General features: G+C 46.6%; 1 protein-coding gene across 2 annotated transcripts in view; it reads right to left on the minus strand.

The window, feature by feature from the left end:
* The window catches only part of SNX24 (sorting nexin 24), a 74,566-nt gene that overhangs the window by 2,819 nt on the left and 58,666 nt on the right, over positions 1–13,081 (minus strand). For both annotated transcript variants that reach the window (XM_032213363.1, XM_032213364.1), the window contains exons 4-5: positions 1,526–1,620; positions 673–705 (exon numbers count right to left, since the gene is read on the minus strand). In XM_032213363.1, coding sequence (XP_032069254.1) covers positions 673–705; positions 1,526–1,620 — 128 coding nt within the window. The remainder of the gene's footprint in view (positions 1–672; positions 706–1,525; positions 1,621–13,081) is intronic.

The following is a 13,081-nucleotide window of genomic DNA, read 5'->3' on the forward strand; positions in this document are numbered from 1 at the left end:
TTTTTCCCTTAAGACTTCAACATTAATTTATTTCCGCTGCTAGACCTTGTCTGGATTTAGGACACTTAAAGAAAGTATCATAATTTTCCTACCCATCTGTTACACAAAATTTGTAAATAAAGAAGGAAACCCGTATCATCATATAGATCTGTGGGCAGGAAAATAGTACTATAACCTGATTTAACTGCATATAAATTTAATCTCTAGGCATCAAAACCAGAATTGCTATAATAGTCTAGGTTTTTCTGGTTCAGAAATACCTACATAGGAAATCTGGAAAAAGGAAATCTAAATATAAATGCAAACGTGTTAATTCACATAAGATAAAAAAACTGACAGATAACAGCCAAAAATCAACATAATGAGACTGTAACATATAAATCCTCTTTAAAATATTCTGTTAGGCTCTCTTTCAAAATTAACTGGGGATGAGTACATTTAACCATGCAATGTTAAATATCTGATTAACTTCAATATAATCAGTTTTAAAAAATTCTAATTCAAAAGAGCAATACAAAACTGTGGCTCCTAAAATCTTTGTACGCTGCTTCTTGTTAAAAAATGAAAAAAAAGTGTTATGTCTTCATCATATCTGTTGCAATGTACAAATAATTTTCTTAATCATCTCACATCTGATACATATAAAAACACTTAAGAATACAAATATCTTACCTTGATTCTTCAGACTCTGTTTCTTCAAAAGAACTGGAATATAATTTGTTAAAGTATTAGAATATACACATATAAAATATATATTCCACAAAAGGAATGGCAAAACTTTAATTCTCTTTAAAACAGATTTTAACACTGCCTTATGCCTTCCTGTAGCCAGCTGTCCCAAGTGTGTGCAAAATCCACATTAAAAAACAGGCTCAATTGCATGTAATGGCTGCCACCTGAACTTTTATGATCCTTTATCCAAAGACATCCTAGCAGCTATCCAAATTATTTTTAAATTATTCTAGTGTAAATATTTTTAAAATAACTTCTATTTTAATGCCAGCTGCTTTCCATTTTTATGATAATGAACGCTTAATCCTACACACCCAATTTTTTTTAGTGTCATTTCAATACTATCTCAGAGGTCACATATGTTCAAATGTCCCAAAGCATTTTTAGTATAAAAATAGTATTTTTTCAAAAGAATATAGACATACATAAACTCCTTCTACTGAAATAAATGAGAGATTTCTAAAGAAGGGACCTGCATTGTCAGCAAAGCTTCTAAACCTGGAGGAATTACTGAATCAGATTAATGCAAATTATACCAAATAGTTAGATATGAAGTCAAATTCACTGTCTTAGCATGGTAATGCCAAAAGACATTAAATAAGAATTTCCCTGTTTTATATTCAAAACAGAATCACTGAAGAATTTCTTGAACATTTTTAAGTGCCATATTTAAGGAAATAATCTAATATTTTGAGACAAATTGTGAATGAAATTTTTAATTAATAAAGGGAAATTGTAATTGTAAATTTATTGTATTTTGTTGGATTTTGAACTCTTTGGATAAAATTCTTACCCACAACTTTCTGCTTTTGGGAGAGAAGGAAAATGGCGAACGTTGAGAAAATCAAGAAACATCTTGGGAAGTTCTTCATTTTCTAAAACAATACTCTATAATAAAATAATAATAAAAATAATGCACTTAGTCTAACATGATCACATCCAGTAGTCATTTTGCTAGTGGAATCTGAAAAACATTCATCCATCACAGCAGCCAGGAAAATGTCTTCTGATTATCTGGGAGTCTAGCTGGCTTCATTAATGAAAGATTTAATGTGTTTTAACAAGGACAGGGAAGTGTTTGATTTGATAGATCAGCATACAACACACAGATTCATCTCAAACACCTTGACTAAGTGCAAGATCACCGGTCCAAGTGACAATCAATGCAAAGTTCAGTGGAGATTAAATCCATATATTTCATAAGAAATAATTGATGATGTAACCCATAATCATTTTATAAGGAAGCAATTAGCAATACATTTAAAGATGTCTATAATTGTTAAATAGTCATTTATCAAACATTTTCTAACATATTTCTAATTTGGGAATGTTACAATCAAAAGTTATCCTTTCTTACTATGGTACTATTAACAAGGACAGAATGAGAAGTATATCACTCTAGAAAAAATACATAATTTGATAGAGAGGTTTGAATTAAGATTCTGATAGACCAAGAGATAAGCTCAACTTAATTCAAGGGCTGCAAATAGATCATAGAAAAAGGGCCCTGGCATAAAGAAGATATTGAAAAGAAAGAAAAGAAAGCCTTTCATTAAGAGGATAGCAATAGCACTTAGACTTATATACTGCTTCAGGGTGCTTTATACCCCTCTCTAAGCAGTTCACAGAGTCAGCATGTTGCCCCCAACAATCTGGGTCCTCATTTTACCGACTTCAGAAGGATGGAAGGCTGAGTCAACCTTGAACTGGGTGAGATTCAAACTGCCAAATTGCAGTCAACCGGCAGTCAGCAGAAGTAGTCTCTAGTACAGCACCCTAGCCACTCTGCCACCATGGCTCCAGACCAACTTTATATGTTTGACTGTTTCCACATAATATGTATACAGTATTTACTAGATTTATATCCTGCCTCTTCTTCAGAAGTTCAAAATGGCAGTTAGGAACACTCCTTTTTCCCATATTTTACCCACAACAGTCTTATAAGAAAGATTGGCCAGTGAAAAATAGCTGGCCCAGTCATTCAGTGACTTTCCATGGCTAAGAATTGAATTGAATTGAATGGGTTCATTTATAGGCCGCCCTTTTCCCTGAGGGGACTCAGGGCGGCTAACAACTCATAGGGAGGGGGGTACATACAATAACATATAACATTTCATCTAATTAAAAAGTAAACAACATTCATCCAACATTTGGGTGGGGGCAGATCAATCTCTACCCCCAGGCCTGGCAGGATAGGCAGTTCTTGAGGGCTGCGCGGAAGGTCTGAAGGGTGGTGAGGGTACGGATCCCCACGGGGAGCTCGTTCCAGAGGGTCGGAGCTGCCACTGAAAAGGCTCTCCTCCGCGTAGTGGCCAGCCGGCACTGGCTGGCAGATGGCACTCAGAGGAGGCCTAATCTATGAGATCTAATCGGTCTCGAGGAGGTAATCGGCAGGAGGCGGCCTCCCAAGTACCCAGATCCACTACCATGGAGGGCTTTATAGGTGGTAAGAAGCACCTTGAAGCGCACACGGAGATCAACAGGTAGCCAGTGCAGCTCGCGGAGGATAGGTGTTATGTGGGTGAACCGAGGTGCACCCACAATCACTCGCGCAGCCGCGTTCTGGACTAGCTGAAGTCGCCGGATGCTCTTCAAGGGCAGCCCCATGTAGAGCACGTTGCAGTATTCCAGCCTAGAGGTCACGAGGGCGCGAGTGACTGTTGTGAGTGCCTCCCGATTCAGGTAGGGTCGCAACTGGCGCACCAGGCGAACCTGGGCGAATGCCCCCCTGGTCACAGCCGACAGGTGGTGATCAAAGGTCAGCTGTGGATCCAGGAGGACTCCCAAGTTGCGGACCCTGTCTGAGGGGTGTAAAATTTGGCCCCCCAGCCTGAGTGATGGAATGCTAGCCAAATTGTTGGGAGGGAAACACAACAGCCACTCGGTCTTTTCTGGGTTGAGTACAAGCTTGTTAGCCCGCATCCAGTCTCTAACGGCCTCAAGACCCTGGTTCATCACGTCCACCGCTTCATTGAGTTGGCACGGGGCGGACAGATACAGCTGTGTATCGTCCGCATATTGATGGTATCTTATCCCGTGCCTCCGAATGATCTCGCCCAGCGGTTTCATGTAAATGTTAAATAGTACGGGGGACAGGACCGACCCCTGCGGCACCCCATGTGTTAGGGGCCTCATGGTCGATCTCTGTCCCCCGACCAACACCGACTGCGACCTGTCCGAGAGGTAGGAGGAGAACCACTGCAGAACAGTGCCTCCCACCCCCACCTCCCACAGTCGTCGCAGAAGGATACCATGGTCGATGGTATCGAAAGCCGCTGAGAGGTCGAGAAGAACCAAGATGGAGGGATGACCTCCATCCCTGGCTCTCCAGAGATCATCGGTCAAGGAAGAACTTCATACTGGATCTCCCTGATTCTAGTCCAGCATTTTAATCACAGCATCAAGCTGGTCTATAGTACTTAAATGCTCATTTATCAAAATATTAATTTATCATTTATCTGTTTTAATGTCCATGCAAGTCATTTCCCTCCCAAAAAATTACAAAAAACTATTTTTATAAAAAAACTGAGAAATGATTTTTTTAAATTTACAAGTTCACAGAAAGGAAATCATCTAATGAAAAATGTTTATCCTGAAGCATATCATATTGATTTTGGATGAGAAAACAAAGTCAAGAGCAATAGTAGTGAAGAAGTAGAAGACAGTCTTGATCAATGCAGTCAAATTATACTGCTGCTTATAGGAGTGTGATGGTGAACCTATGATATGTGTGCCATAGGTGGCATGCAGAGCTAAATTTGCCGGCATGTGAGCCATCAGCTTTAGCGTGCATGTGCGTGCCGGCCAACTGATTTTCAGGAAAGCCTCTGGAGCCTGGGGAAAGCAAAAACTCCACCCACCCGTGTGTGTGTGGGGGGAGGGGGGATTGTGCACGCATGTGCAGGGGTTGTATGCATTTGCACAGATGTGAGGGGCACATTGGATTGCAGCTGTGGGTACGCATGCGTGATAGCACCCACACAATTTGGCACGCCTTTACAAAAAAGTTCGCCATCACTGTTATAGGATAAGAGTCTTGTAGGGCTGGCTAAAAGTTCATTTGTTCACACCGCCTATAGTAATTCAGACTCTATTACAACCATCCATAAGGCCATTATTTGGTTGGGTGCCACAACAAAGAAAAAGTGAAGAAAATATGCTCAGAACAGAAAATACACTTCAATTAAAAGAAAAGGGAAATATGATATCAGTATATTTTATTTGTAAGGTCTTAACTCTTCTGTAGATTTAAACCCAAGTTCTATTTTTTTAAAGAAGATCAGGTAATTATATAAAAACGATAAATTAGAAAGAAAAGTAAATATATATTTTCCCCCAAACTGAAACTGTCCAGATCTGATGGGTATACAGTTCCCTGCCAGTTGGCCAAACTGCTAATCTGGTAGGTTTGCCAAAGATAAAAAAAATTTTAAAAGCCAGCAGACGATTTTGGAATATATTTCCATGATTACCACCCATTCCCAGTCTTGTTCTTAAAATACACACCCAGCTGCTTCAGATTGTTGGCTATGCTTTATCTGGACATGCCAACAGTCATTGGATGGCTTCTTCCAGGCCAGCAGGTATTGGTAGGCTGAGTTGTATCTCATACAACTGCTGACCACCTTGGCTGAAACTCTTATTTTCTGGTATTTAGAAAGCCTTTCAGTTCACCTTTACATGAGAATTCTACATTAAATGTATTTTTCATTTGCATTTTGTAAAATCAGCACTCTACTGCTACAAAATTCATCTTGCTTTGCATTTTAGTTATTCACAGAAGGAGGGGGGATGGGGGATGTAAGTTAAAGGATATGTGAACGGAATAACAATACAGACTGTTAACTCAAGCAAAACAAAGTCCTAATAGTCACTAATCTAGGTATTGAGGGAAAATATTGAAAAAACTCTGCAGGCAATTGAATACACTTTTAATATAGTGAAAGAAAAGCTTTTCTCTGTAGGTCATTTAGATCTATTGGAGTGTATCTGGGCTACAAAGTCACTAATAATATATTTTTATTGGCTGACTTCAGAGTTAATCCTAAATTGTACTTCAGCATTCCATGAATGGACCTCAAGCTTATGAATTTTCCTTTCTTGTCTTCCAAATGTGGCTTAAAAGCATCAACTTCGGATTTTGTTTTTAATAATAATTCTGATAGTATAGCAGACAGATCAGGGGTGGGTTCAGGCAGGCACTACTGCCGTTTCGCTTGTGTGCGATTCGCACATGCGCTTGATGCACACTGTGCGCACATGCGCAGTGCAATAAAAAATTTTCAGGGTTCAGGGGGTGGCAGGCCTGGGCTGCTGCTGGTTCCAGCGACCAAGGCTGCTAAACCACTACAGGTTCAGCTGAGCCGGTAGGAACCCACCACTGCTATAGATCCATGGTTAAATTTTATGATAACTCAGGGTAGGGGAAGGGGGATTGTGATATGCCAAGGGTCATATGAAGAAGAATCAGGAAAAACAATTATACAAGGCCAGGAGCAGAATTAAATTAATAAAATATAATTGAACTAAATAAATAAAATGAATATGATTGCTACTTATGTATAATGACTTTTTAATTTTATATTCAAAGTTGTGATTTGGCAGCTGCATTGGGAGGGACTAGGGAAGTTGTGATGAAACCTTTAAAGAACTGTAGGCTTTGAAAATTTGGAATGCTTGATTTAACTGAACAAGCCAGGACCTGAAATTATAGATTTGATATTTGCTTGTCTCTGTAAGTAAAAGTGGGGACTTGAGCACTCCAAATTCTCCAGTGCACTGCTCAGAGAGCCCAAATGCTGGGTTAACACAGCCTATCTGCCCTTGGACTGAGTGATGTTTTTCTTGACCACGCCTCCCTTTGCCTGCACATGCTCAATTCGAAAACTCAGTCCGCCCGAGTTAGGGCTGTTTTGGGAGAGCTCCAGTCTAAGAGCAGAAAGGCTGAAAAAAGTTTCCCAATTTGGACCACGTTTAAATTCTCAGATAGAGGAAATCACGCTTCTACATCAGGTCTGTCTATTTACCTCCAGTGAGGCTTCCGTCGCTTTAAGAGAAGGGCTGCCGGGTTTCCCTGCTGTTGCTAATTGCAAGCACTGCAGGGGGTTGGAAAGGCTTGCACAGCGGGGGCTGGCTAGCAAGGGAGCAATTAGTGGGATAAACCAAGTTCCCTGTTGGAACAGGGGCGTCCCAGGGGGAGGAAAAGTCCAGCAAGGCTCTGAGAAGGCTCTAAAGCAGGTGAGCCGGATTGCTAGGATTCCCTCGCCTGCTCCATTTTGCCCGGCAACAGCAGCGACGGCTGGAGCCTTCGCACACCTTCAGGGCTGGAAAGAGCGGGAAGCGGCTGCGTGCGCACCCCCCGCCATTTTGGATCGCTCCGACTCACTGGGCAGAGCGGCAGAGCTCAGAGCGTGCTAGGAACAAGGCAGCAAGAAGAGCCCAGCCAGCCAACGGAGCCTCAGCGAGCCCTCAACGACTGCAGAACGCCGCGGGGAGGCTGGGGGCTAGTCTGGGAAGCCAGCTAGTCTCTCCCTCCGGGAAATAAGCTAAGTCTCGGGGAACCGAGGGCGGTGGGAGGAAGGAAATCCGACCCCAAGGCGGCCCTTCCCTCCTGGAGATTCTGCCAGCGCTTTTGGACTGCAAAGGCCAGCGCGTGCCCATCCCAACTCCAGCTATCTTCCAGGCCTCGTGGGGACCTGAAATGGCTGAGGAATGCAGGGAGACCTTAGGGGATCAGGTGGGGCCCTCCAGCAAGCGCTGCAAGCTGGATCCCTCTGTAAATAAAGGCAAAGGGCACAAAGGCTCACTTGAAAGGTCTTCTCCAAGAGCCACAGTGGATCCCAGGGAGGTTTCAAGGCCCCTTCAGCCAGAACCTAGCCCAGGCCGTCGCAGCAGGGAGTCAGCTTCCCCTGATCGTGAGGCCCAATCCCCCGGGGACAGTGAATTCTTGTCTGGGGATAACTATGCATCCAGGGATCCATCTCCTGAAGCATCTTGGGGGTACCCCGACTCCCCTAGCTCCTCCATCGGAGAGGAACGAGATTCTGTCCAGAATTCCCCCTTTGGGAAGGGTGGATCCAGCTCAGGCAGGCCTAGCCAGCGCAGGCCCAGTAAGCAAAAGAAAAAAAGGGGAAAAAGTCCTGCTCTCTCGGATGAAATGAGGGAGGTAATTGCCTTAGCCATCTCCCAAGGGATAGCTGAAGGCATTAAGCGCAAGGGCTCTCGCAAGGGCAAGGCCCCAAAGGAGAAACGCAAACCTCGGGCCTCCACCTCTAAGGAGCCTGTATCCTCCTCCCCATCTTCAAGCCCCTCTCACTCTGGGTTATCAAGTTCTGAGCAGGAAGAAGGGGAGATTTTCGCCCTTTCCGAAGACGAAAACCCCACCCGACAAGCCAAAATTCTCTGGCCTATTTCAACCGTCATTATTCAAGTCTATCTTGCACAAAGCCATGACGGCCACAGAGTTAGGCCCCACTTCCAGACCTGAGGCCTCTCAGGCTTCCACTTCCAAGGATCTTAAGCATGGGTTGTTCAAAGAGACAAACCCCAGTGGGGGGGATAGAACTCTATATGCAGTAGAAGATAAAATGGAGGAAATCCTCAAATTCCCAGAAGTAGATGCCCCAGTCGTGTCTCTGACTTCCAATTCCAACCTGCCAGCTGAGCTCCTAGAGGGACTTAAGGCAGAAGATAAGAGGTCAGAAAAGGCATGTCAGAAAACACACATGGCGTCTGCCTGGGCCATCAAGGCATCCACCTCTGCCTCCTTTTTTATTAGGGCCACCCTATTCTGGCTGCGCCAACTCAGGTCCAGACCCCCGCCCAGGAAATCTAGGTGGCGCCATGAGCTAACCAAGATTATTACCGCTGTCGAGTATTCGGCGGATGCCACCTTGACAGCAGCAAAATTCTCTTCCAGAGCTCTAGCTTCCAATATCACCTCCCGCCACCTCCTATGGCTCAGGCACTGGCAGGCCGAAATGAAGGCTAAATGGAAGCTGGCATCGGCCCCATTTAAGGGGGGCTTTCTGTTTGGAGAGGCCCTGGACAAGTTTGTCACCGAAACCAAGGACAAACGCAAGATCCTTCCGGCAACCTTTAAAAGGGGTGACCGGAAACGGGCGGGGTCCTTTCGTAAGAGACCCTACAGGAGCCAGGAAACAGGGCAATCTTCTCACCCTTCCCCCTATCAGAGGCCCTTTCAGGCAGGGGGGGATAGGCACCAAGACAGATCCTTCGGGGCTCGTGCCAACCAATCCCAGTCTTCCTTTCGGAGACCATTCCGAGGAGGAGGAAACAACAGTGGTGGATCCCGGCCCTTTCGTAAGGGAAAGTGACGGTCACAGGGATCCCCCCATCGGGGGTCGGCTACGGCTGTATGCCGACAGGTGGGAGGAGATAACATCGGACAAGTGGGTCCTCAACACCATTCGCAAGGGCCTTCTCCTGGACTTCCTATCCTTTCCCCAAAGAAAGGTTATCCGCTGTCCTACCCCCAGGAACCCAGAAAAGAGGGAACGCATGAGGGCAGAAATCTGCCATCTCCTAGAGATAGAGGCGATAGAGCAGTCCCCAGGGATCAGCAGGGGAGGGGCTTCTATTCGATCCTCTTCCTAGTGCCCAAAAGTTCAGGGGGGTGGAGGGCCATCTTGGACCTCAAGAGCCTAAATCAGCATCTGGCTTACAAGAGGTTCAAGATGCAGTCACTCCACTCCATCCTGGGCTGTGTGAGGGAGGGGGACCTATTGACATCAATAGATCTCAAAGAGGCCTACCTGCATGTCCCCATCCATGTGGCCCACAGGCGGTTCCTGAGGTTCTACGCGGAAGGGAAGCTTTTCCAGTACAGGGCTCTTCCCTTCGGGCTATCATCTGCGCCCAGAACATTCACCAAAATTCTGGCAGTGCTAGCGGCTCATCTCCGCAACCATCCGGTTCGTCTGGAATGTTATTTAGACGACATAATCATTAACTCTCTCACCACCAAGCAGGCACACCGCGATGTTTCTCTAACTGTGCAGACCCTGCAGTACCATGGCTTCTCTGTCAACATGGAGAAGAGCCAGTTCCGACCATCCACCTGTATACAGCACCTGGGTGCGGTCATCAACTCCACCTCCTGCCAGGTATTTCTTTCGCCAGACTGGCTGTCGAACCTGAGACGCAGAGTGAAGCACTGCAGCCTTGCCAGGTCGGTACCCATCATTCAGCTGTCCCAGCTCCTAGGGATAATGATCTCGTGCCTGGGGGTGGTTCCCTGGGCTCGCCTTCACGCCAGGGAGCTGCAGTGGTTTCTGCTGCCAGTGCAGAGGGCCAGGAACAGCAACTCACTCAGGCGGGTTCGGCTCCCACGAAAGGTGATCCGGTCTCTGGCATGGTGGAGGTCCAAGGCAGTCAGGAAGGGCTGCCTGTTCAAGGAGCCGGAGAGACTAGTTGTCACCACGGATGCCAGCCTCCTGGGGTGGGGCGCTCACTGTCAGGGCCACCTAGCCCAAGGCCGATGGACTCAGAGGGAGGCCGCCCACAGCATCAATTGGCTGGAACTGAGGGCAGCTCGCCTAGCGCTGAGAAAGTTCGCATCTCTAGTAAGAGGGGCTCATGTACTGTTGATGACAGACAATGTGGCGACAAAAGCGCACATAAACCGGCAAGGGGGCACTCGATCAAAGGCCCTCATGCTCGAGGCAGAAGCGCTGGGCAGGTGGGCGGAACGTCATCTGGCTTCTCTCAGTGCGGATCACATCTCCGGCGTAAGCAACCAGGAAGCAGACTGGCTGAGCCGCCAACGCATCGACCACTCGGAGTGGCGCCTGCACCCGGACCTGTTCCAGCAGATCGTGAGGAGGTTCGGCAAGCCACAGGTAGACCTGTTTGCCACACACAACAACACACAGCTCCCACACTTCTTCAGTTGCTACCACTCGCCCCAGGCGGAGGGAACCAATGCTCTGAGGTCAGCGTGGCCTCAGGGACTTCTGTATGCCTTCCCTCCACTTCCGCTCATCCCTCAAGTGGTGAACAAGCTCCTGACCGAAAGGCAGACCTCATTCTGGTGGCTCCCTTCTGGCCCAGAAGGCCCTGGTACGCTGACCTGGTCAGCCTCTCAGTTCAAAGACCTTGGAGAATCCCCCGGGACAAGATTGCCCTCAGCCAGGGGGCCATCACCCATCCGGAGCCCCAGTGGCTGCAGCTAGCCGTTTGGCACTTGAAGGGGAGCTCCTGAGAAAGCAAAAATTCCCTGACCAGGTCATTCGATCAATCCAAGCGTCCAGGAAGCCCTCTACGACTAGAATCTATGATGCCACCTGGGCCGCCTTTCTCACGGTGGTGCAAGACTAGGAACATAGAGGCCTCCTCAGCCTCGATCCCCCAGACCCTAGACTTTTTGCAAGAGGGTCTGGATAAGGGCCTTGCAGTCAGCACCCTCAGACGCCAGGTTGCAGCGTTGTCTACCATCCTGGCAAAGGGCTCCTCTCGCTCGCTGAGTCAGCTCCCCCAGATCAAGAGCTTTCTCAAGGGAGCAGCGAACATCAGCCCTCCAACTGTTCACCGGTATCCGTCATGGGATCTTCCATTTGTGCTTAAGGCCCTGACCAAAGCCCCATTTGAGCCTTTGAAAAAGACCAGTCTGCACTACCTCACCATCAAAACCGCTTTCCTGGTGGCCATTACATCCGCTCGCAGGGTAGCCGAGCTTGCTGCGCTCTCTGTCAGGGAGGATTTGTGCGTAGTTCACCCGGACAGAGTAATATTGAGACTTGATCCGTTATTTGCTCCGAAAATTAACTCCCTGTTTCACAGGACTCAAGAACTTATTTTGCCCAACTTCTGTCCCCATCCTTCTCACCCTAAGGAGCGTGAGTGGCACAAGCTGGACGTGAGACGGGCCGTGCGCACGTATGTAAAGAGAACAAAGGACTACCGCCGGTCAGAGGTTTTCTTTGTCTCCTTCCTCCCTGCGTCCCTGGGCCGCAAGGTCTCCTCTCACACTGTGGGACGTTGGCTACGTGCTTGCATCAAACTGGCATATGAGCACCAGGGCAAGACGGCTCCGAGACGAATCACCGCTCACTCCACCAGGAGCGCTGCAACGTCTGCAGCCTGGGCAACCCAGGCCTCTATCCTAGACATTTGTAGAGCGGCCACCTGGGCTTCCCCCACGGCCTTTATTAGAAACTATAAGATCGACACCTTTGCCTCAGCCGAAGCCTCCTTGGCAGAAGAGTATTACAAAGAGTGGCTGAAATGCCAGAGGCTTCGGCGCTTCCCCACCCTGGGACTCAATAGCTTGGGCATGTCCCAGCATTTGGGCTCTCTGAGCAGTGCACTGGAGAAAGACCGTTGGCTTACCTGAACGGTCGTTCTCGGGGCACTGCGAAGAGAGCCCAAACCCACCCGGGTGTTTGTATTTTGAACGATGTGGCTGTATTGACTGTAATTGATTACAGGACGGTTCCTTCGTTTTCGAATTGAGCATGTGCAGGCAAAGGGAGGCGTGGTCAAGAAAAACATCACTCAGTCCAAGGGCAGATAGGCTGTGTTAACCCAGCATTTGGGCTCTCTTCGCAGTGCCCCGAGAACGACCGTTCAGGTAAGCCAACGGTCTTTTTCTCAGATTTCAGTTCCCAACAGCCATTGACAAAATGGTTTGTGTTTAGGTATTATGACAATTGTAGCTTGAAATTCATGAATATATTGCACATTAATGGTATTTTGGAAATAGGGAGTGGTGTGGTGGCCTAGAGGTGGAGCTCTCACCTCACAATCAGAAGGCTGTGGGTTCAATCCTAGGTAGAGGCAGATACTCCACATTGGCGGCAGGAAGGCGGCCATTAAACATTCTGTTTGCTCCATTCAATTCCTCAGACTCCACCCCGCAAGGGATTATGGGTTTGTTAAAAGTTGTTGTTGTTGAAGATGAATATTTTGCAAAAAAACTTCTCTACCAAACACTCATCTTTTGTTTTCAAAACATGCCTGTTAAAGCAATTCACATATTTATATCAATGTTTTGGGCTGGTTTCTTTTTGCTTGATGCAATCATTTCCATTATTTTTCCTAAACCTTAGGAATATTTGTCAATTTTTTTGTCATACAAGTAGCCTTTGATTTACAATCAAAATTGAGCCCCAAATTTCTGGTGCAAAGCAGGACAGTTTTTAAGTGAGTTTTGTCCCATTTTACGATCTTTCTTGCAATAGTAAAGTGATTCACTGCAGATGTGAAGTTAGTAATACAGTTAAGTGAATCTGATCCCCCCAACTTTGCTTGTCAGAAGGTTGAAAAAGGTGATCACAGGACCCCGGGACACTGCAACTATCATAACTTAGCCAGTTGCCAAGATCCAAAT

The sequence above is a fragment of the Thamnophis elegans genome, chromosome 3 (assembly GCF_009769535.1).
Source record: "Thamnophis elegans isolate rThaEle1 chromosome 3, rThaEle1.pri, whole genome shotgun sequence".
In the NCBI taxonomy this organism is placed as follows: domain Eukaryota; kingdom Metazoa; phylum Chordata; class Lepidosauria; order Squamata; family Colubridae; genus Thamnophis; species Thamnophis elegans.